Here is a 21,429-nt window from a genome sequence, read left to right as displayed (position 1 = left end):
CCTAGATCACAGAATCACAGAATTTTCTAGGTTGGAAGAGACCTCAAGGTCATCGAGTCCAACCTCCAACCTAACGCTAACAGCCCTCCACTAAACCATATCCCTAAGCTCTACATCTAAGCGTCTTTTGAAGACTTCCAGGGATGGTGACTCCACCACTTCCCTGGGCAGCCTGTTCCAATGCCTCACAACCCTTTCTGTAAAGAAGTTCTTCCTAACATCTAGCCTAAAACTCCCCTGGCTCAACTTAAGCCCATTCCCCCTCGTCCTGTCACCAGGCACGTGGGAGAACAGGCCAACCCCCACCTCTCTACAGCCTCCTTTAAGGTATCTGTAAAGAGCAATAAGGTCACCCCTGAGCCTCCTCTTCTCCAGGCTGAACAAGCCCAGCTCCCTCAGCCGCTCCTCGTAGGACTTGTTCTCCAGGCCCCTCACCAGCTTCGTCGCCCTTCTCTGCACCCGCTCAAGCACCTCGATGTCCTTCTTGTAGCGAGGGGCCCAAAACTGAACACAGTACTCGAGGTGCGGCCTCACCAGAGCTGAGTACAGGGGGACGATCACCTCCCTAGCCCTGCTGGTCACGCTGTTCCTAATACAAGCCAGGATGCCGTTGGCCTTCTTGGCCACCTGAGCACACTGCTGGCTCATATTCAGCCGACTGTCCACCATCACTCCCAGGTCCTTCTCTGCCTGGCAGCTTTCCAACCATTCCTCTCCCAGCCTGTAGCTCTGCTTGGGGTTATTGCGCCCCAGGTGCAGGACCCGGCACTTGGCCTTGTTAAACTTCATGCAGTTGACCTCAGCCCATCGGTGCAGCCTATCCAGATCCTCCTGCAGAGCTTTCCTACCCTCAAGCAGATCGACACACGCACCTAACTTGGTGTCATCTGCGAACTTACTGAGGGTGCACTCGATGCCCTCGTCCAGATCATCGATGAAGATATTAAAGAGGACCAGCCCCAGCACCGAGCCCTGGGGGACGCCACTAGTGACTGGCCTCCAACTGGACTTGGCTCCATTCACCACGACTCTTTGGGCCCGGCTATCCAGCCAGTTTCTAACCCAACGAAGCGTGCGCCAGTCCAAGCCAAGAGCAGCCAGTTTCTTGAGGAGAATGCTGTGGGAGACGGTGTCAAAAGCCTTGCTGAAGTCAAGGTAGACCACATCCACAGCCTTTCCCTCATCCACCCAGCGCGTCACTCTGTCATAGAAGGAGATCAGGTTCGTCAGGCATGACCTGCCTTTCATAAAGCCATGCTGACTGGGCCTGATCGCCTGCTTCCCCTTCAAGTGCTGCGTGATGACTCTCAGGAGGATCTGCTCCATGAGCTTTCCTGGCACTGAGGTCAAACTGACAGGCCTGTAGTTTCCTGGGTCTGCCCTCCGGCCCTTCTTGTAGATGGGCGTCACGTTTGCTAGCCGCCAGTCGATTGGGACCTCCCCCGATAGCCAGGACTGTTGATAAATGATGGACAGCGGCTTGGCCAGCTCCTCTGCCAGTTCCCTCAGTACCCTTGGGTGGATCCCATCTGGCCCCATCGACTTGTGCACATCTAAGTGCCGTAGTAGGTCACCAACCAGTTCTTCATGGGTAATGAGGGCCACATCCTGCTCCCCATCCCCTTCCACCAGCTCAGGGTACTGGGTATCCAGAGAACATCCGGTATTGCCGCTAAAGACTGAGGCAAAGAAGGCATTGAGCACCTCCGCCTTTTCCTCATCTCTTGTAACTAAGTTTCCCCCCGCATCCAGTAAAGGATGGAGATTCTCCTTAGTCCTCCTTTTTGTGTTGATGTATTTATAGAAACGTTTTTTGTTATCTTTAACGGCAGTAGCCAGATTGAGCTCCAGATGAGCTTTGGCCTTCCTAATTTTGTCCCTGCACAGCCTCGCTACTTCTTTAAAGTCCTCCTTAGTGGCCTGCCCACTTTTCCAAAGCTTATAAACCCTCTTTTTCCTCCTAAGATCAAGCCACAATTCTCTGTTGAGCCAGGCCGGTCTTCTTCCCCGCCAGCTCGTCTTTGGGCACGTGGGAACAGACCGTTCCTGCGCCATTAAGACTTCCCTCTTGAAGAGCGCCCAGCCTTCCTGGACCCCTCTGCCCTTCAGAACCGCCTCCCAAGGGACTCCACCAACCAATGTCCTGAGCAGCTCAAAGTCAGCCCTCCGAAAGTCCAATACAGCGGTTTTACACAGCCTTTCTGTTATCTGGTTTTGTAAGAGTGTAAGTATGTTGCTCCTACCTTTGTCCCTGAAATATGCATATGTAAGTTATAAAGAGATTGTTATATGGCATACATAGAGTTCTCTGAGACCATGAGCGAAACACAAAATGTTGGTTAGAAAGCCGTTTTTTCCCCCCATGAAAACAGTAGTGTGCTTCCTTTAGGTCCTCATTTGATTTGTGTTTTTAATCTGTATTTCTCTATATGGTCATTTTTAAATATATATATATATATATATATATATAATATAGAAATATTTAATATTTTGACAAGTTGTGCATAACTAGACTTTAACATTTTGCTCCTAATATTTTGTGGAAGTTACAGCATTTTCTGTTCAGGGAGATAGAATGGTTTCCATAGCCTAAGGCTAAAGCTAGTGACATGGTGTAAATCAGTTTATTGGGAAAGCCCTACTGATCATCACAGTCTGAAAGAAGACTAGTCCTGGTCATCAACACACAGTCTGTCCATGCATGAGGCCACTGACTGGCATAAAGGATTTTTCTTCACTAGAATGGAAACTTGGAGAGATTCCTGGCATGGAAGAAAGTGAGCGTTCAGAGTGGAACCATCAAAAAAGCTTTTGAGAAAACCGCTGCAGCTGAGTTGTCTGCCCAGATGTTCACTCCAAAATCTGGTCAAGAGTATTTTGTTTTACTTGTGATTGGGGGTGGGGGGGAGGAAATATTACCAGATTTCTAGATGCTAAACAAAAAATATCCTTCATAATTTCATTTTATCAACAGTATGAGATGTGAACACTCCACAAAGAAAGCCTTTTGAGTCACAATACTTACTTCTCAGTAATACCTGAATATTTTTTTTTCAGTTGTGAAATGGGTGACTAAGAAAATGCATGCAGCTTCTGTGCTGAATCAATGCTAATATGGCTATGTAAAATAGAAGGTGCCAACGTTGACTGAAGTGTTGAAGTCACTTGAATATATAAGCCATCAGTTAAGGCTGTTAAGTACTAGCATCCTCATTTACAGAAAATAATAATAGTAATTTGAGCCACAGAACATTTTTTTTTTTTTTGAAATGCTGTAGTATTAAGAGAAACTGCAGCTCTTGGCCCAGTGATTCTGTTGCTCCAAACTTCAATCTTATGCTACACGGAAAATTGTGAAGGTGGCCAGAAAACTCAGAAGATGACCAGGGTCTTGAGTCTCACAGAGAGTCTCTCTGATATTCACCTCATCTTTATTTTGAGTAGCCTAGAGGTTTCCAGGGCTTCTTCCACTTGCCAGTGTCCTCAAAAACCCGTCTGGAGCATGGCACTGCTTTTCTGTGACCATATCTTGCCTCCAAGGCACTGCCATTTTAAGGCACACAATACAGTGGCCAGAGCCCTGTATTGTGTGCTTGCAGAGTCGACTCTTTTTTAGGCTCTTCACATCACATGGTCTCAACTGATGAAACAACAATGAAGAACCTGTATTACCTTTTCCTTCTGCTGTGCTAAAATTGCTTAAAGTACTGAAAAGGTTAGTGTAAGTACAATTCGGAGAAAAGAATAGTATTGCTTTTTGTCCTCTAGGAATACTAGAACACTGTATAAGAAAATCACAATGAACCATTTAATTAAGTGGACATAATTCCTAACTATTGTAATATGGTAATTTTCCCCTTTGAAAATTTTTCAACAACAGTTGTTCCCAAAGAAGGGTGCAGATAAAAGCACAGCTATTTCTGGTGTTTCATTAGGAGTTGTGCTAAGAATCAAGTATTTTACAAAAACAGACAGTAGAACATCCTTTAAAAAAAATGCTTGTGCAGCATCAAATGCTTATGTCTGAGCTTGTTCATCTTGCTAGCCTTTGATTTTTTTTATTTATTTTTTCTATGTACCACTCTGAAAGCTACATGTGGTGGGATTGTTTGTATTAATCTGTGAACTGTGAAGAGAACGTTTGCTGTAACTTCCTTTTTTTTTCTAAAAGCATACAAGAAGCAGCATGCAAATTTTAAAGCAACTGGTGTTAAACACTGTAATAAGTTACAAAAAAGCACTTTTTAAATGTCAAAAAAACCGCTGATTTACAAAAGTTAAAGCTTGGTCTGGTGCTTATGCCAGAAAACTGATCAGTGCATGAGTCCTAGTTGGGAATTTCAGGGTGCTACCCTAGAGGTAAGACGGAGGTCAGAAACAGTATTGTGAGGTGGTAACAACTGAATGGCGTATAAATATATACATATATATATATATATGTATGTATGTATATATATATTAGTGCAGTGGTGATGAGGTGTTATACTTGGAAAGCTGTTAACCTAGACAACATTTTCCACCACATTGTGTAACGACAGTGTGGGCCACAATTACAGCTTCAGGACTGTTTAGAAAAGCTTCCCTTATAGTTCTCCTCTTCAGAACTGCTGGAGCAGCAGGGGATGTTTGCTTGATGAGGACTTTGTCATTGTTTAAAGTTCCTTTTATTTCCATTTAAGTTTACAGAGCTATCCTGATGGTTCTGCAGTCTGAGAGCTTGCGAGAGGTGCTGAATCCAGCAGGTCTTTCTGGTGGTATTTAGCCAAACCGCTGGCCATCAGAAGTTTCCTAAGTCAGACTGGGCAGCTGGGGTCCTCACAGGACCCCATTCCCATTCTTGAATGTGGGAGTCAGCAACAGGAGGTTGTCAGAAACATCCTCCTAAGGGTGATGGAACTTGCTTGTGGGTGTTGGATTCTGTTCTCTAATGTACACTAAGATAGTGCACAGGTGGGTAGCAGGTAAAGATTTGGAAACGTAAGGTGCTGTAGGAAATATATATCATTGCTATATGGATAACAAGAAGTTCAAGTTTGAAAATAACAGAGTGTTTTGTTACTTTTACCTAAGTATGGCATCCTGCAAGTTTATTTTGTTGTTTTCATACTTCTTGGAAAAAAACTTCACACTTTTAGTTGTGAAGTATTAGAAAGGATGATGCTTAGTTTTGAAGAAAAACATGAGTTTCCCAATACCTGATTTTCAAAAACTGCTGAAGGGCAGGCTGCAGGCTAGCAGCAACACAGCATTGCACAGATTCATTTTACCTCACTTCATTATGCATGTTATCTGCGATGAAATCATTGTAAAGGTCATCAGATAACTATGCATATGTTAACCTCCTCTTCTGCTTCATCAAAAGCATTTAACACAACACACTATTACAAACATATTATAAACAAAGTGAATTCTATTTCTAGTATGGATCTCGATGGAACCTACAGTATGAGGTCAATACTAGCCACCTCCAATAATTAGCTGCAGTTGCCACTCTTTAAAAATAATGTATGAAGTTAGTGAGCTGTGATGCCTGCTGCATTACAGCAGGCCACAGATTCTCTTCTGATGGCTAAATAGTCTGGGAAATCCTGATTTTATTTACCAGGGGATATTTTGTTTATTTTTATTTATTTATTTTTTTTTTTGGGGGGGGGGGATCAGATACAGTGTGCATAGTAAGCATGACATGTTTGAAACACAGTATCTACAATTCAGTGAGAATGGGTTTTGGTGACTGTCTGTAAGTGTTGTGTTTGTTGAGGTGACAGATTAATCCTGATGTGGGCAAGCACAGCAACATTTCCTTTAAGCACTTTTGCCAGTTATTCTCAATCCAAAATTGTTCTTGCTTTTTGCCTTTTGCCAAAAGAAAATGGACATTATTCAAAATTATAATTATGCAAGGTTTAACAGCTTTGAGGGAACTCAAAGGTCTGGAGCATGTGCTCTGAAATGTAAAAAGATATGAATCAGGTATCCTGGATGTTGAACAGTAAAGCAATGAGCTATTTGGTACTAGCCCATGCTAGAATTATTGTAAAAGGAGTTTTAGTTAATTTGCTTGCTGGATTTTTTGCTTGTCTGATATCTTGAAGGAAAAAAAAAAAAAAAAAAAAGTTATTTTTGTGTGGAACAAGTTGAGGGAGATGTTTTGGATGGGAATAACAAGCCCACAGAACAAACATTTCTCTACCATGGTGTTACATTTGCATGTAACTGATCCAGAACCATGAGTGCCAGGAGTTTCAAAACTTCATGTTTCAGATACAGCGCATGCAAAGACAGCATGTCCAGGCTAAAATGCACTGAGCTCTTGGTTCAGTACAGAGCAGCATTTTCCCTAGATATATTGAAGAAAAAAAAAAAAAAAAGTCAGGCTATGTAGGTGAGATTGCACCCCTAGACACGGGATTATTTTTCTGTAATTAGTCGCATACTGATAGATCTGCAGCTGATAAGGAAACGTCTTTCCCTGCGTGTGGGTCACTTCTGCAAGTTTTAGGCCAGGTGCCACAAGGCAGTCATGATCGAAATGTTACCGAGGGTCCGTTTCCTACGTGGGATCCCCTTCCAAAACTTTTACCATCCTTGTTGTTTGTTTTTTTTTTTCACTTAGGGCCAACATGTGTTAGATACTCTGTGCACACGTACGCACGGATACACGCGATCCGTGGGGCTTGAGCCTGCAGCACCTGAGCCCTGGCAGCTGGCTGCTCCGCTCCGGCCAGGCGCCCTTTTGGGACGGGGACGGGGAGGCGGTCCCCTCGTGCAGCCGGCACCCGTCGGCGGAGCGAGGAAAACAGGAAACGGCGCTGATTCAGAGCCCTGCCTGCGCCTCCCCGCTGCCGGGCCGGGGACCGGGGCTGCGGCTGGGGGCTGCCCCCGGGACGGGACGGGGCGGGACGGGGCGGGACGGGGCGACCGCTGAGCGCCCGCGGAGCTCCGCGAACGGCCCCGGGAGGCGGTGCTGCGGGCGGCACACGCGTCCCCGGGACGACACGGGGCGGAGCGGGGAAGTTTGTGCTCGCTGCCCGGCACACGCCGCTGCCGCCGGCCGCAGCGCAGCGGGGGCTGCGGGCCCCGAGGGGGAGCGGAGCCGGGCGGCGGCCGGGGCAATATGAAGGAGCAGCACCCATGTGCCGGCACCGGGCAGCGGGGAGCGGGCGGCCGCGGCAGGATGGACGCGCTGCAGCTCGCTGTTAGCCCCGTGAAGCGCTTGAGGACTGAGTACGCCTTTCCCTATCTCTTCGCAGAGGAGGCCTACCAAAAGCTGGCCAGCGAGACCCTGGAGGAGCTGGACTGGTGCCTGGACCAGCTGGAGACCCTGCAGACCAGGCACTCCGTCAGCGAAATGGCCTCGAACAAGGTAGGAGCCCACGCCCGACGCATGCCAGTGGTGCGGGGATGGGGATGCCACGGTCCCATTAGCGGTCCTGGTCCCGGTTCTGGTCCCAGTCCCGGGGGTAGCCGGCGTGTCCCCGGCCGTGGGACGGCGGCACCGGGTCGGCGGAGCCCCAGGGCTGCCCGCCGAGGGGATGCGCTGCCCGAGAGGCGCACCGCGGGCAGAGAGGAAGCCTGCTGTGGTGCTCCCGAAGGGATAGCGTTGGTCATTTTAAACAGGCAGCTCTGTTCAGACCCCGGGGACAAATGGTGAAAGTGATGCGGGCGTTTGGACTTGGAAAGTTATGCCTTTTCGCTGCGTGTTGCAATGTCTAAACCAGAAGAGACTGTTTCTGACTGCTGGCGATGTTCAGTTGCTCGTTCTTCTCACACGCATCCCACTATTAACAAGAGCTCTTTCCTAGAGAAGCATGTAGAAAGTAGTGCTGTGTAGAGGTGGCAAAAGTAGTTCTCAGTTCGAAGACTGATACAGACTTAATTGTATTTGTCAGCAGTAAGGCCACCAGTTTTCCTAAGACAGTTTGGTAGGGATGAACATGCGCAACTGGCGTGCAATTATAACAGTCGTGATAGATACTGAGACCCAGAGGTGTGTTCCCGAGACCAAGTGCACTTCACTTCATCAAATTTCACAATATCCAGGGAACGTGTGCTGGGCTCTGCTGTGACTGAAAACTTTGTTTTGCAGTTTCAGGAGTTTGCATGTACAACATTCATGCATACACTTTCTTTCATGATTTTGGTTTACGAGCAACATGTAGCTGCTACATTTCTGGTGTTAATTGCTGAAGCCAAGTTAATAAGCCTGCTGTCTTGCTTCAGAATGTATTTTTTGCATTTGTCATCAACAGATATTCCAAGTATTTGGGGAGCTACATGTACAATAAGAGAGAAGAAGGTTTTAATTATAGCAAATAAATGGGCTGTTTCTTGCCTCACTTACGTCTGTAAAAGCCGCTCATGATTTGTAGTTTAGCAGCTATATTTTACAGCCCTTTTAGTTGCAATTAGGATTTTTGAAAGTCAAAAAAATGTTGAGAGTATTTTGTCTCAGCTTATGCCCTTTTAAATTCTGCTGCCTTCCTTTGATTGCCCTTACCAAACATCTGCTATTTCTTCTTGTCTGCTTTTGAGCTCATGTTCAACTCAGCCTGTGGGTAAGATGTGGATTGTTCGCACTGTAGTGTGGTTTTGTCCTGTAATAAAACCAGTTTATTTCTTTGTCATGCCTTGTGCTTCTCAAGTCTTCAGAGACTTTTGGCAGCAATTAAATCTCCATTATTAAGAGTTACCCGCTTGGCATTGCCCTATTCTCAGAACCATTTTCAGATTTTATTGCCAGTTGAAAGATCTAATTATTCAAGACATACTGGGTATATGCCATCAAGATACAAAGTCAAGAGTTTCAGAGTTCATTTCAGCATTTTGAATCTAGTGGTAAAATTTACATTATTTTCAAAGGGAGTAAGGTCAGACCCATGCCTGGGGTCTGATCTTGCCTTACTGTGAAGTTTGAACATCTGTCAATTCCCCTATTTGTGGTGTCTCCATCACCACTGTTTCACAAGACCGGGGACAGACCTCAGGTATTTATTTGTTACCTCCCTAAAACTGACATTTGGTATATTTTACGAACAATGAAGAATAAGATAAAAACAATTACTAATCAGTTCTACTCAAGCTCTCCCATATATACTCACATTTTTCTTAAAAGAGGGCCTATTTTTAACATACAACATGATGACTGCTTCATATCTTTAAGAAAATACAAAGGTGCTACATCTAACACTAGTTTGCTTGTATTTGTTTGAACTACTTAGAGAGTTGTTTGCTGTAGATTACAGGATAAACACTCTTCACATGTATTTATTCAAATGAAAAGGAAAATGTGATTCAGAGAAAGTTTGTCATCTTGTAATTTCAAACATAACATGCGGACCACACAGTAATCCTAGTCGTCAGAGTTAATCTGAAGGTCAGTAAGAATGATGCTGAGTTTTACATCAAAACTGGAATTTGGCGTCACAGCAATGTATGACCTTAGTCTGCTTGATCTATCAAATATGGATGGACATGTCTAAGGCACTTAGCTGCTATGTATAATTTCATATTGAAGTATTTAGGAAGAGACTGCTATTACTGTATTGTATTGCCACTGCACAGCTTTGGAGGTCATACTCAGTCATTGAGATGTACCTTTATCCCCATTTTTGGGAAATCTTTCCACCTTGTATAAAAATCTCTGTGATGTCTTTCAGGGCTTTTTATTTTTTATTTTTTACTGTTAAAGAAAAAAAAAGCCATTAGTCGTAACATGAACAATCTTGCATATAAATAAGTGAGCCCATGTAATAATGCAAGAAAACTCAGTGCAGAAGAATTTTACTTTTAGGTGTGAAACAGATTGTTCTAAATAATCATGGTACTCTTGAGTATGAAAACATACCCAATTTTGAGAGACAGCACCTCCTATCTTAATGTAACTGCAAACTGCAACATCTCTGTAAAGCACATATGTAAGTGGAGTTATATTAGTTTATGTTGAAGCCTGAAGAACAGAAACCATTCTCAAGGCTGAGGAAATAGAATTAAGTCCATCAGGAATATTCAAAGGTACCCAGCCCTCTATACCATGAAAAATTCCTGCAAAATCAGGTGAGAATCACGGAATCATAGAATTGTAGGGGTTGGAATCATCAAGGGATGATCCCTCAAGGGATCATTTGGTCCAACCCCCCTGCCAAAGCAGATTCAATAGAGAAAAGCATGTTCTCTAGAGAAAATCAAGAGAAGGAACGCTGTAGGTACATATCATGTTTTCTCACTATATTTTCCTTTCCCCTTATATGAGTTTCTTTAAGAAATAATTTGTCTTTTTTTTTTTTTTTTTCCTTTTACCCCAGATTCTCAGCTACTTCTCTTATGTACACCCCGCACTTTTTGCATATAACAACATTTTCATCCATCTTAGCTTTGCGTATTTACATGAACTTGTGTGAGATATAAGGGGTGAGCTCTGCATCATGTATGAGCTTTTGACCAACATGCAAAGGCTGCCATAGCAGTGTACAAAGTAACAGAGAAGAAACAATATGACATGTCCTGAATGCCTGAAGCAGGCCAGTTCTGATCTCTGATCCCTCTCCTGGGTGGCGAGCGGGCAGCCAGAACCACTGCATCCTAGTGGAATCCCCTTACTGCGGTGATGCTTGTGTAGGACTTGCCTTGGCATACCCCAATCCGAGCGTATTTATTTTGTTTAGATGCTTCTGGTACTCAATTAGTAGTAGTCAGTGATGTGCCAGCTCACAGCTTTGTGTGACTGAAAGTAAGGTGATACAGAGAGATGAAAAGATCCTTTTTTTTCTTCCCCCTGCTTAAAAGTGCTTGAACCAGGAGGCATGGCACATTTTCCCCAGGGGATGAGCCCTGGCGTGTTGTGACAGTAAGTGCAACCCTGAAAACTGAAAGTGTACTATGGGTCAGCTCCATGGGAAGTCAGCCACAGTGCTTGGCTGACGAAGTTATACTGGGATCACTGTAAAATCCAGAAGATGCCCCATGTCCAGCTGTCCTGGTGATAAGGAGCTTTCCAAGGGCTGAGAAGCATTGCGCATGAAGTAACAGGTGGATTAGGGCCATGATGCACCCATAGGCGTAGGTTGTTGATAAATCCCTTTTTGAAAAGATGCTGTATTTAAAAGCATTATCAGTTGTTATTACGTTATTACGATTTTTACAGTACCTTGTGCTCGCTTAAATTACCAGCTTCTGGAGTTGGTGTTATCTACAGAATCCCAGTTTTTTAACTAAAAACACAGGAAGTTTCTTGTCCTTTTACCTGTGCAGAAAACCTGTAAGATCTTTAGGCTCAGAGACTAGAAAACAAATGAGCACTTTAAATTTTGAAAATAGATGAAAATGTTTTCCATGTTTGGAGACTAATTTCTTATTTTCCATGCCATGTACTGTTAATATTGACTAATATCTGTGGACTGTGGCTCTATCATTGTTGGTGTTTTTTGTTTTGTTTTGTTATGAGTCTTTTTTTTTTTAAAGTGATATTTATTTGAATTGAAAGAAATTAATTAGGAAATGCTTTGGCAATTTGGATCACTAAGGGTAGGATCCCAGCGCATAGTCAGTTGCCTCTATGTTCTGATTTCCAGAGATGCTAACCTGCAACAGTTTCTTACGAACTGAATTGTCAGTAATATCTCTGTTTTAAAACACGGTTTTTATGTGCCTACTAGCTTGCTGATTGTGATTTCTTAACTTCAGATTAAGTGTCTGATTCTGGATCTGGACTTGAAATTACTACTGTGACAGACAATAAATGTATATATGACAGCCAATACAAAGGTGCAACAAACACTTTCTGCTGGACAGCACTAATTGTAGGTTAGTCAAACGTGGAGTAATACTTATAATGAAACTGATATGCAAAAGTATGTTTTCACTTCTGTAATCATGATTTTTGCAAACACCTCCAGTGCAATGCTCTGGAGGTGTCTGAGTATTTGAATTTAGACATGAACAAAAAGCAATTTGTATTGCTTTTGTTTCAATGTTAAGTTTGCTGCAGTTTACAGCATTATTTTTTTTTTCAGGATTTGCTAGTAACTGGTCACAAACAGGAGTGTGGAAGAGGTCACTTAAGATTAATGTAAGGGTTGTGACAGAGGTTCCTTTCCTGCTATATAAACTTCCTTTCTCGAGGAAGCTTTTGTAGTTATCAAAGCTAACAATTTTTAGGTTTCATGTAGTATGACCATGCCAACTGGTCAAAAAAAGAATTTGAAAATACTTTTTAAAAGAAGACCTTTATTATAGTTGTTCAATTTGTACACCAGTGTGTTAAAATGCTCCCAGATTAAAACAAATGTCTATTTACAAACTGTTCCTAGTGACAGACAGTATTTCAAAACCCTCTTGGAATTTTTGAGTGCTGTGAAGATGCCCAAAGTGAAGTGTTATCTACCAGCTACCTTCCAAAGACTACACTAATGTAATACTGACCGCAGATGTTAGTGGTGTTTTGGTATATGTTTATTGTACTGTACATATCACCCATTACTTATGCTTAGATCATAATCCTAATGATTGTTTGTTTGTTTGTTTGTTTGTTTGTTTTAAATACAGTTTCCAAGCTGTAAACATTTAGTGTAAATTAAAGTTAGGCATGAAGGAAACAGACAACGTAATCTGCTCAGTTATTGTTCTTTTTTTCCTTTTTTTTCTTTCTTCTTTTTTTTTTTTTTTTTTTTCACATTCTCTCATGATGGCTCCTGCCAATTTGAGCTGTTTTATAATCACATCTTCCTGCTGCTGCAAAGTATTTTTTCCTTTCCTGCTCTACAACATTAAAAGGCTCACATGGGCAACTGGGAGCCAACTAACATAATATCCAGGGAAAGAGTGAAGTTAAACTAATTGCTTAGTTGAAATAATGGGCTATATATACATTTCCTATCATGGTTCAAACAGAAGTTTTGTTTTACCACTGATGGGTGTCCCAGCCACAAAGGAGAGCCCCTGCTGCCTGCATCCTTGTTTTATCTTTGTCTTCTTCTGTGGAAAAGCTTGGATGGCAATTTTGTAGGAGTCTGGATGAGCTAGTACTAATAAAAATGTCTAATGTCTCTGGCTCAATCTTTTATTAATGGGCTAGTTTTTAGTGGCTTTTTTTTTTTTTTTTTGAATTGTCACTGTCAACTTTGGTGACTGGTTTGTCACCCGTTTAGAAGCTTATCTTCAGAAATTCCATTTCATATGTAGGAGTATAATTTTTCTGCAATGCTTTTTCCAAATGTGAAAGCTCAGCCAGAGTAAAATTGTATCCTCTTCTGTCATAGTCACCGATTAGAGTGACCTGTTTCCAATTAAGGGAAAGGATAATGTTGTCATATCCATTTACGAGGATTTAAACATCAGTCATTCTCTTGCATTTCAGTTATGGCACATGAAAAATACATGCTGGAAATGAGTAGAAAAAAAATTTGTTGCTATCATGACTAAATTGTTGCAAAGCAGACAAGACCTCTGCTTTGCTTCTCAGACATAAAGAGGGCAGATAAGCAGATGGAAAAACTTGATGGGGTTTATTGTGTGACAGTCCTCTTATATAATGTCTGGCAATGCCATCACACTTGGCTCATTGACATGATGGTTTAATTGGCTCTTGACGTTTCTAGACCTTTCTAGGAAAATCCGAGGATTTGGTTAGCGCTTTAGAGTGCTACTTCTAATGAAGATTACAATTAAGTAAGGGGCAGCTGTTACCAAGGAAAAGCTTGTTTGTGTACAACATAAGGAAAATTTTTATTCATCAAAGATTTCAATTTGCACAGTGACAGAGTAAAAGAATCCTGATAAAGTGTTGAGCAGGAAGTTGAATTAATGCATAATTAGGCACCAGTTTTCTTGCACTTCATAATAGGAGAAAAGGAAGAGGACTGTGGAGTTAAGGAAGAACTTCCTTCCCAGATACTCTCCTGCCTTTTCATGGTCTGAAGCCAGCACACACAAATTTTAAGACCTCTGGGCTGGAGTGCTGTTCCTCTGGAGCAACCTTACTTGCTCCCATGTCAGACTACTCATGCTTCTGGAGAACAGAAAACTTGCCCTCAGGCAACTGCAGTGATGAGTGAGGTATATTTATATAAAGGAGATAGCACTTAGTTGCGTATATTGTGCAAAGATGTGCCACGGTGAAAGAATGAGATAGCAGCTGAAGCTTGTTCTCCAGCAGATGGCTTGCCCCAGCTGCCCTTATCGCTTATGAACACATCCACCTTCTCAGAAATGAGGGGATGAAATAGTGACATCATATCAGTAGTGGCTGAATCTGATAGGTGCCAATGTGTGCTGCCTCCCTAGAGGCTGTTAGATTGGTGTCAAATGAGGAAAATTCATGAAAAGCCTTGTTCCTCTGAGGACAGAAGAGGGGGTTTTGGTGTTGCAGGTCTCTTGGAGACACCTGCATCTTTGGAGATGTAGGTTTATTGCTGAGAGAGATGAAAACAAGTGTGGTGCATCGGGCTAAATGTCTGGGTTCAGAATTACCCCTTCTCCTTGTGCAGAAATGGCAAATGTTGGCCACCCCAGGATACGATGAGCAGGCACTTGTGATTTAGAAACCTGGGGGCCTAGGTTTGACCCATAATGGCAAATACAAAGAACAAAGTAGCATTTCAAGGCATTAAACAAGTCAGTAACCATTAATCTCATAGATTCCGTATGTACTTTAAGTTTTAAAAAAATAATAATTTAGCTCTGCGTCTCCTATTCCCTGCTACTTAAGAGGAGTGATGCATGTCTGAAACTTGCTATGACTTAACACTTTTCAGCTTCTTAGCTTCTTCTTGGATTGTTACATAGCTTTCCAGTAACTTATAACTTGATAATTTTTTTTTCCATAAATATAAGCAAATGGCCCATACATGCACACAAACAGCCCTTTTTGTAGCCTCTTCAATTATAGGAAGTGCTGCAGCATGAATGGTTCTTTCATTTTAGCGTAATGGCATGGAATAATACAGATGAAATAGTATTGAGTAAATAAGTAGGACTTGATGTGAGAAAATACTTCCAACCACAACCTAGTAGAGGATTTGGAAATTATGAAGTAAAAACAAAGATATCAAGGTACCTTTTTATTGCATTTACATAAAATACAAAATGTTTCAAAGGTGTTATTTGGAAAAGGCCTCATGCACATGAATATTTCATAACTTCTTGCTTAACAATAATGGTGGAATTTATGGCTAGTGAAAGATATTAGTGTCTATCTACTTGTGGCTTTTGTCAGTATTTAAAGTCTATATTGAATTTTTTGTAGTACACTGCTGTAATCAAGGTTAGACAGTAAGATATGAAGCATTTCAGAAAGAAGTGGATGGCTTTTTATTATTTTATTTTGTTTCCAATAAAAGGCAGCTTCTGCATTCGTATAAAGTTTTGGTACTATGAATGTGGTGTGAACTGAAATGTCAATCCAGCCTCTGCATCATAAAGAAACTGCCCTAAGAAACCATCCTGATCTCAGTTACGTTAGCAAGGGGTTTTGTTTGGTGTCATCTACCAAAAGTTTCCACATTTAGGAGACATACCATAGAATTAAGTGTGTTACAGATGGATGTGTCCTTTAATGTGGAGAACATTTCTGTAATAGAAATGAATCCCAGTTCTAGTTTCTTGCAGCCAGTTCCCTGTGTAGCAGCAAAACTGCTTGTAAGTAAGAAAAAGCATCTTAGACAGCAATGCTACTCATCCTGCCTTGAAACTGCGAGCAGCGTGGTGGCCAGCACCTGTACGTTACGTTGGTTATTGCCTCTGAGCAGACCAGCTGCAGCTTCCATGTGGCTGCCCTTACCTGGCTGGTGGCAGGGCCTGGCTGTGGTGGGACATCTGAATGTCCAGCCCAGGGAGACACTGCTGTGCAAGTGCTGTCATTTGTTGGCTTTGCTTGCCCACTCCAGGTGTTGCAGGGGAGCTGCACTGGTGATAATATCTGCCATGAATCACAAGCAGTGGAGCAGCAGTGCATCAAGCTGGTGTGCAGGGCCTGTTTACGAGATTATCTGCAAATAAAATTTAAACAGCTAGCTTTTTCTGTTAATTAAGTTGTAAGCCACTAATATATGATCAGCTAATGAAATTGAGCTGACTGATCACTTCTATCAAATTCCTCAACAAGAGAGTGTTTAACTAAACATGCTCTTGCCATTGCTGTGGGAAAGGGTGCTGGCTTATTGATGCATTTTTGTTACTGGCTTTAGATGGGGAGGCAAAGCAAAAGGACAAAGGGAAGTTAAACTGGAAGCAGACCTTTCAGATAAATTTGATTGATTTGCATCTTTTGGTATAACAGACAAATGTCTGAGTTGCAATTAATATGCAAGTGTAGTTTTGCGTAGTAATGGCCCATCTTTCCCAGTTCAAGATGGTTTCTAAATTATACAAAAAGTATGGAAGCAGCTTACGGATGTACTTAAAGCAGCCCAGAACACATAACTACAATTTCTGAGATAGCATTTCACCTGTGAAACAGCACAGGTTTTTTTCATCTACTTATCCTGAAAGTTAGCTTTAAAAAAAATTGCCTATGCTATGCTACAGTGATATTCCATGGCATGTATGTCACTGTGTTCGTAGATGTGAAGTATTTCTGTTTTGCAGGTTTGGGAACCGAGATGGAATGATTAAGATGTGTTTATAGCTGTCATAGTCACTGACTGACTGAAAGTATCTTTTGGAGCTGCTTGCTTTGACAGTTATGTGCTCAGTCATGCTGTCCGGATGGAGTGTCCATATGGCACAGCCCAGCAGCAGGATTTCACTGAGCACACATCCACACAGACATTGTTTTCCAGTTAGAAAGATCACTTGTTAGTGTGTTTTCAGAACATCAGAATGCAATCCACTCTCATCAACACTAGATGTTGGCAAAGTGTTAATGAGGCAGCAATTATTTTAATGTGTACTAGTCTAGGCTGGTTTTGAAGCTTCTCCATTACTTTCCCTCACTAATTTAGTATGTGTTAATGGTATTTTTTGCCTGCATACATTCATAAGCACCATATATTAACTAGAAACATTATCATTTTTCAGAAAAACTTGTCTTTTTGAAGAAATCTACAAGCAATTTATTCAAAATCCTGTAAAGATACTAGAACAAAAGCAGAGTTAACTTTAATCTGGTATAGATTACAGGAAATTTATAGTTAGCTGCAAATCATAATCGTTCTGCTATATCAGTAATATTCCTCTGATACATTAGCTCAGCAGTATTTTTTGATGGATAGAAAGATACTGAGCTTCTTAAATGTATTATTTTATATGATTGAAAGGACCTGTTCAAGTAAGAGTTAACATATTTAAACCAGGCTGTCTGACCTTGTTGTAGCCAAGGTTGACTGTAGAGCCTTAATGTGATAATTTTACCCAGAATCTCAGACAACCTTATGCTGCCAGCTGAAATAGTAGCATTGCTTTCCTAAACTGCTTTTGGCATTTTGGAATGAACAGTTGTAACAAAGATGTCTTTTCTAATAGGCAAGAACAACATGACTAACTATTGGTATTTTGTATTTTATTTCAATTTTGTGTACCAGAAATCAAGTTTAAAGTGGAGACCACTGACCTTCCCTTGAAGTGATAAGGTGGAATTTAATCATGAAATGCCTTTATCTTGTACGCTGATACCAGTCAAAAGATTCATGAAGGCAGCACTGCACCAATTTGTAATGAAAACGCTATTTTAATTGCTAGAAATTAAGGAGCCAAATATTCTTTCTTACTTTTTCTCAAGGTACCATTACATAAATGCTCTATAAAACGTAAACTAAAAGGTAGCTCACCATGAAGTGTTTCTTATATGCATAAACAATGATTTTCATAATACATCAGCCACCCACTGCATCTTGAAAGGGTGGTCTAAATGAACAGTGATTTTTACTAAGTGAAGATATGATTCATGTGTACTTGCTGACCCAGGGAAGCAGTCATTAGATTTCAGAGCTGGTTTCTACAAAGAAAGGGTAAACACCCAAGCTGGCGTTTTGGCTGTGCTCTTTATAGGACTTTCTTACAAACTTCATCCTAGGGACACTGGAAAAGTGGTGTAACTCCAATAGAAAAGAATGGCAAAGAGAAGGCATAATAGGGGTTAGTGAAGAACTAAAGAAATAGCAAGATATTGGTGTTTCAACAATAGAGCAAGAAAGAATTTGAAGAACAGAAACAACTGAAAAGCAGGCTGCCAAATAGGTATTGTGGACTTGAGCATATCTGATCATGTTTTAATGAAAAATGGGCACAGAAGACTAGAAAGTAGACTTTTTCATGCATTCAGTCTTCAGAGCTGTATTTTCTGTGCTTGAAATTTGCCGAACTTTATTGGGGCTGTCATAAATAATGATAAATACAAGGAATATTTGAATATGTTTATATATTTTAAAACTTTTTTTTTTTTTTTTTGAGAAGAAAGGTTTGATTTGCCGTATGCTTCTGTAGATGGTCTGAAGGATGATACTGGCTTAATTACCCCTAGGCTTGCAAATGGTTCATGTTCTTCAGTATGTCAGCAGTATTACCATTCTTTGGCTATTTAAGTGCTTAGTTACTGTTGAGAAACTTTATTTGCCACAAACATACCATGGGTGACTTAGTTTCCTACCATAGAGTGGGTGTGAACCCTGATGCATTAGAACTGATAGGTGGGTGGTATGAGAGTTACTATACCTTTGGTTTTGGCTATGTTTTCCCTATGCACAAATTGACCTCCCCTCCAAGTACACACGAAGCAACGAAAATGTTTTCAGTACCCATAGAATCTCATAGATATTCAGTATCTCATAGGATCTCTCATTTAAGCTGGAAAAGACCATCAAGATCACCAAGTCCAACGATCAACCTAACACTACCTAGTCCACTGCTAAACCACGTCCCTAAGTGCCACTTCTCAAATACCTCCAGGGATGGCAACTCCACCAATTCCCTGGGCACTCCATTCCAATGTCTAACCATTCTGTCTGTGAAGAAACTCGTCCTGGTATCTGATCTAACCTTCACTTGCACAACTTGAGGCTGTGTCCTCATGTCCAACCACTTGTCACCTGAGAGAAGAGACTGACACCCACCTTGCTACAATCTCCTTTCAGGGAGCTGTAGAGAGCAATTAGGTCTCTCCTCAGCCTCCTCTTCTCCAAACTATACAGCCTCAGTTCCCTCCCATATTGTAGCTAAGAGGAATGAAAATAAGTTACAAAATATTAAATTGACATTTGAAAGTTAATGAGGATCAGATTTTTACTGTGCTCTTGTTATGTGAATTAAAATGCTTGCGTCTCTGATGCTCAGTAGCAGCATCTGAGAACCAGGAAGAAGGACAGGTGTTTGAGATCTTGCAAAATGCCTTATTTATTTTGCTTTCAAAACATGTAGCTCCCTATGATTCTCCCTTTTCAGCCTTAGCTGAGCTGTGTTCAATGTTTGCCACCGAAAGGGCTTTTCCGGCCAAACCTGTGCTCAGTATTTGCAGGCTGTTTAATGTTTCTTGAGGCGGCCCTGGAGCACAGCTCTGCAGTGAGCATGCTCGGATTCCTCAGCATCTCTGTCCCCTGCTGCATTTTGATCGCCTCAGCAGCTGCTGCGAGCACACACTGCGCTGATGCAGGCACCATAATAGGAAGCACCTAGGCCTGTCATAAACAAACAGGGCTGGGAAAAAAAAAAAAAAAGAAAAAAAAAAAAAGTGCCAGCCCTGACGTATGGCGTGGCCATAGCAACAAGCAGAGATGAGGCTGCCATTTTGGAGTACAAGCAGGCTGGTGTGGCTCAACAGAAAGTATCTGGCTGGATTTACAAAGCTGTTCTGTATGTGCACATCAGACAGAGGTTTTATGAAACACACTACTTGCAAGAAGACAGCTTGCAAACAAACAAACAAAAACAGAAAATAAGTATATAAGGGTGTCTTTGAGTTAAATTATTTTTCACTTGCAATGAAAATTTTAGCTGGAAAAATCTCTAAGCATATTTACTCCTGAGAAATGGTGATGAGTTATTTGACAAATCATAGAATATCTCTGTGGATGCAAAAACTTTAAAGCCCAGAGCTGATATTTCTCAGTAAAATGACTGTATATTTCTTATACTATGAAGCATGGGCAAAGTTTTGTATGTCTGAATACTGGACCAAGGTAAGATTGCATTTGATAATTTGGGAATTAGTTGTGTTGTTTTTTTTTTTTTTTTTTTTTTTTTTTTTTCCTATTTTACTAGCATCAGTAAAACATGTGCATTTCCTAGTTGGGTGGGAGTGGATTTGCTGCAGTTCTTTTTGGTTGCTGCTGAAATGGTTTCAGAAGCTTTATCATAGGTGAGCTCCTCACCGTGCAGATAATGCAGTTGGTTGATACGTAGTCAGTGCTTGGGATTTCTAGGACAGCTTTTAGTATATCCCTTCATACGGAGCTTTTTTTTTTTTTTTTTTTTTTTTTTTTTTTAATGGAATGACTAGATTTTAACTGCAAGAAGATAAAAATGCACTGGAAAACTTCTGCTGAAACAAGTCTTAGTAGCACTTGGGAGCTAAAACTTAATGCTTTTCTTTCGTCGTCAGAGACATACATCTGTCTTTGTTTCACAGTTTCAGGTACATGAAAGATCAATTGGTTATAGGAATGATATAAAAATAAAACTGCTGTTGAGATAAAGTAGAAGTGCAGATAGAAGAAAGCAATTATACTGAGATTGTGAGAATATTTTTTTCCTTTCCAGGTAGCTATTATTCCTGTGCTCGTGCCTTTTTTAGATATTTCAGATTTGGTATAAATAGAGGCATGCTGATGTATGTAGAGGGTTTTTTGTTTGTTTTTCTGCTTTCTTTCTTTCTTTCTTTCTTTCTTTTTTTTTTTTTTTTTTTCCAATTAATACATGAACTTGAACAATTTCATGGTCATAGGAAACTGAAGTTGACTGACAGACTTAAGTAGGGGATGAGAGGACAAGTTTGGGTCTTAAATCTTACTTCCACTCTGTAATTTAATTAGTAAGCATCGGAGTATGAAACTGCACCTTAATTGCTGCTTGAAGGAGGAGTTGGGGGGGTTGGGGAGGGGAGGGATGTTTCTGTTTTCTTTTTTGGTTTCTTTCCCAGTGCCTTGGCTGTTGTGAAATAACACACTCTGCACAAACCTACACAGTTTGTGCTTTCACCCGCTTCCTGCCCTGCAATGCTCTCTTGCCTTTGGGGACACATGTAACATTGTTGAGAAGTGAGCAGTGCTCCAAGCCTGCCCGTTATCTGCTGTGTGCTTGTGTCACAGGGGTAGTTGGTGGCACTGATGAGATCTGTTGTGACCCATCCCTTTCCATTGTCAGAGGACTTCAAGCCTGTTTGCAAACTCAGACAAATAGTTCAGCTTTGCTTCTCATCCTTTTGTTTTTGGAAGATTTTCTAATCAAGACTGGAAGTTTATATATTTTTACTATTATTTTAAAATGAGATGATGAATACAACGG

At 41.4% G+C, this 21,429-nt stretch overlaps 1 protein-coding gene and 1 long non-coding RNA gene across 7 annotated transcripts in view; one reads left to right on the top strand and one right to left on the bottom strand.

Annotated features, from left to right (window-relative positions):
- The window catches only part of PDE4D (phosphodiesterase 4D), a 629,197-nt gene that overhangs the window by 565,774 nt on the left and 41,994 nt on the right, over positions 1-21,429 (top strand). For 5 of the 6 annotated variants that reach the window (XM_084504096.1, XM_084504097.1, XM_084504100.1 and 2 more), the window contains one exon: positions 7,254-7,366. In XM_084504096.1, the coding sequence (XP_084360222.1) occupies positions 7,254-7,366 (113 nt within the window). Of the gene's footprint in view, positions 1-7,253; positions 7,367-19,887; positions 20,106-21,429 lie in introns of those variants that run through there. The other variant, XM_084504102.1, reaches the window with a different exon arrangement.
- Positions 13,714-19,638, bottom strand: LOC311427098. The gene is made up of 2 exons (XR_014687205.1): positions 19,426-19,638; positions 13,714-15,983 (listed from the first exon to the last, which is right to left on the bottom strand). It is a non-coding gene; the product is annotated as an uncharacterized lncRNA (long non-coding RNA).

This window comes from Aythya ferina (assembly GCF_964211825.1).
Source record: "Aythya ferina genome assembly, chromosome: Z".
NCBI lineage: Eukaryota > Metazoa > Chordata > Aves > Anseriformes > Anatidae > Aythya > Aythya ferina.
Note: the sequence above shows the minus strand (reverse complement) of the source record. Positions and strands in the feature narration are given on the sequence as shown.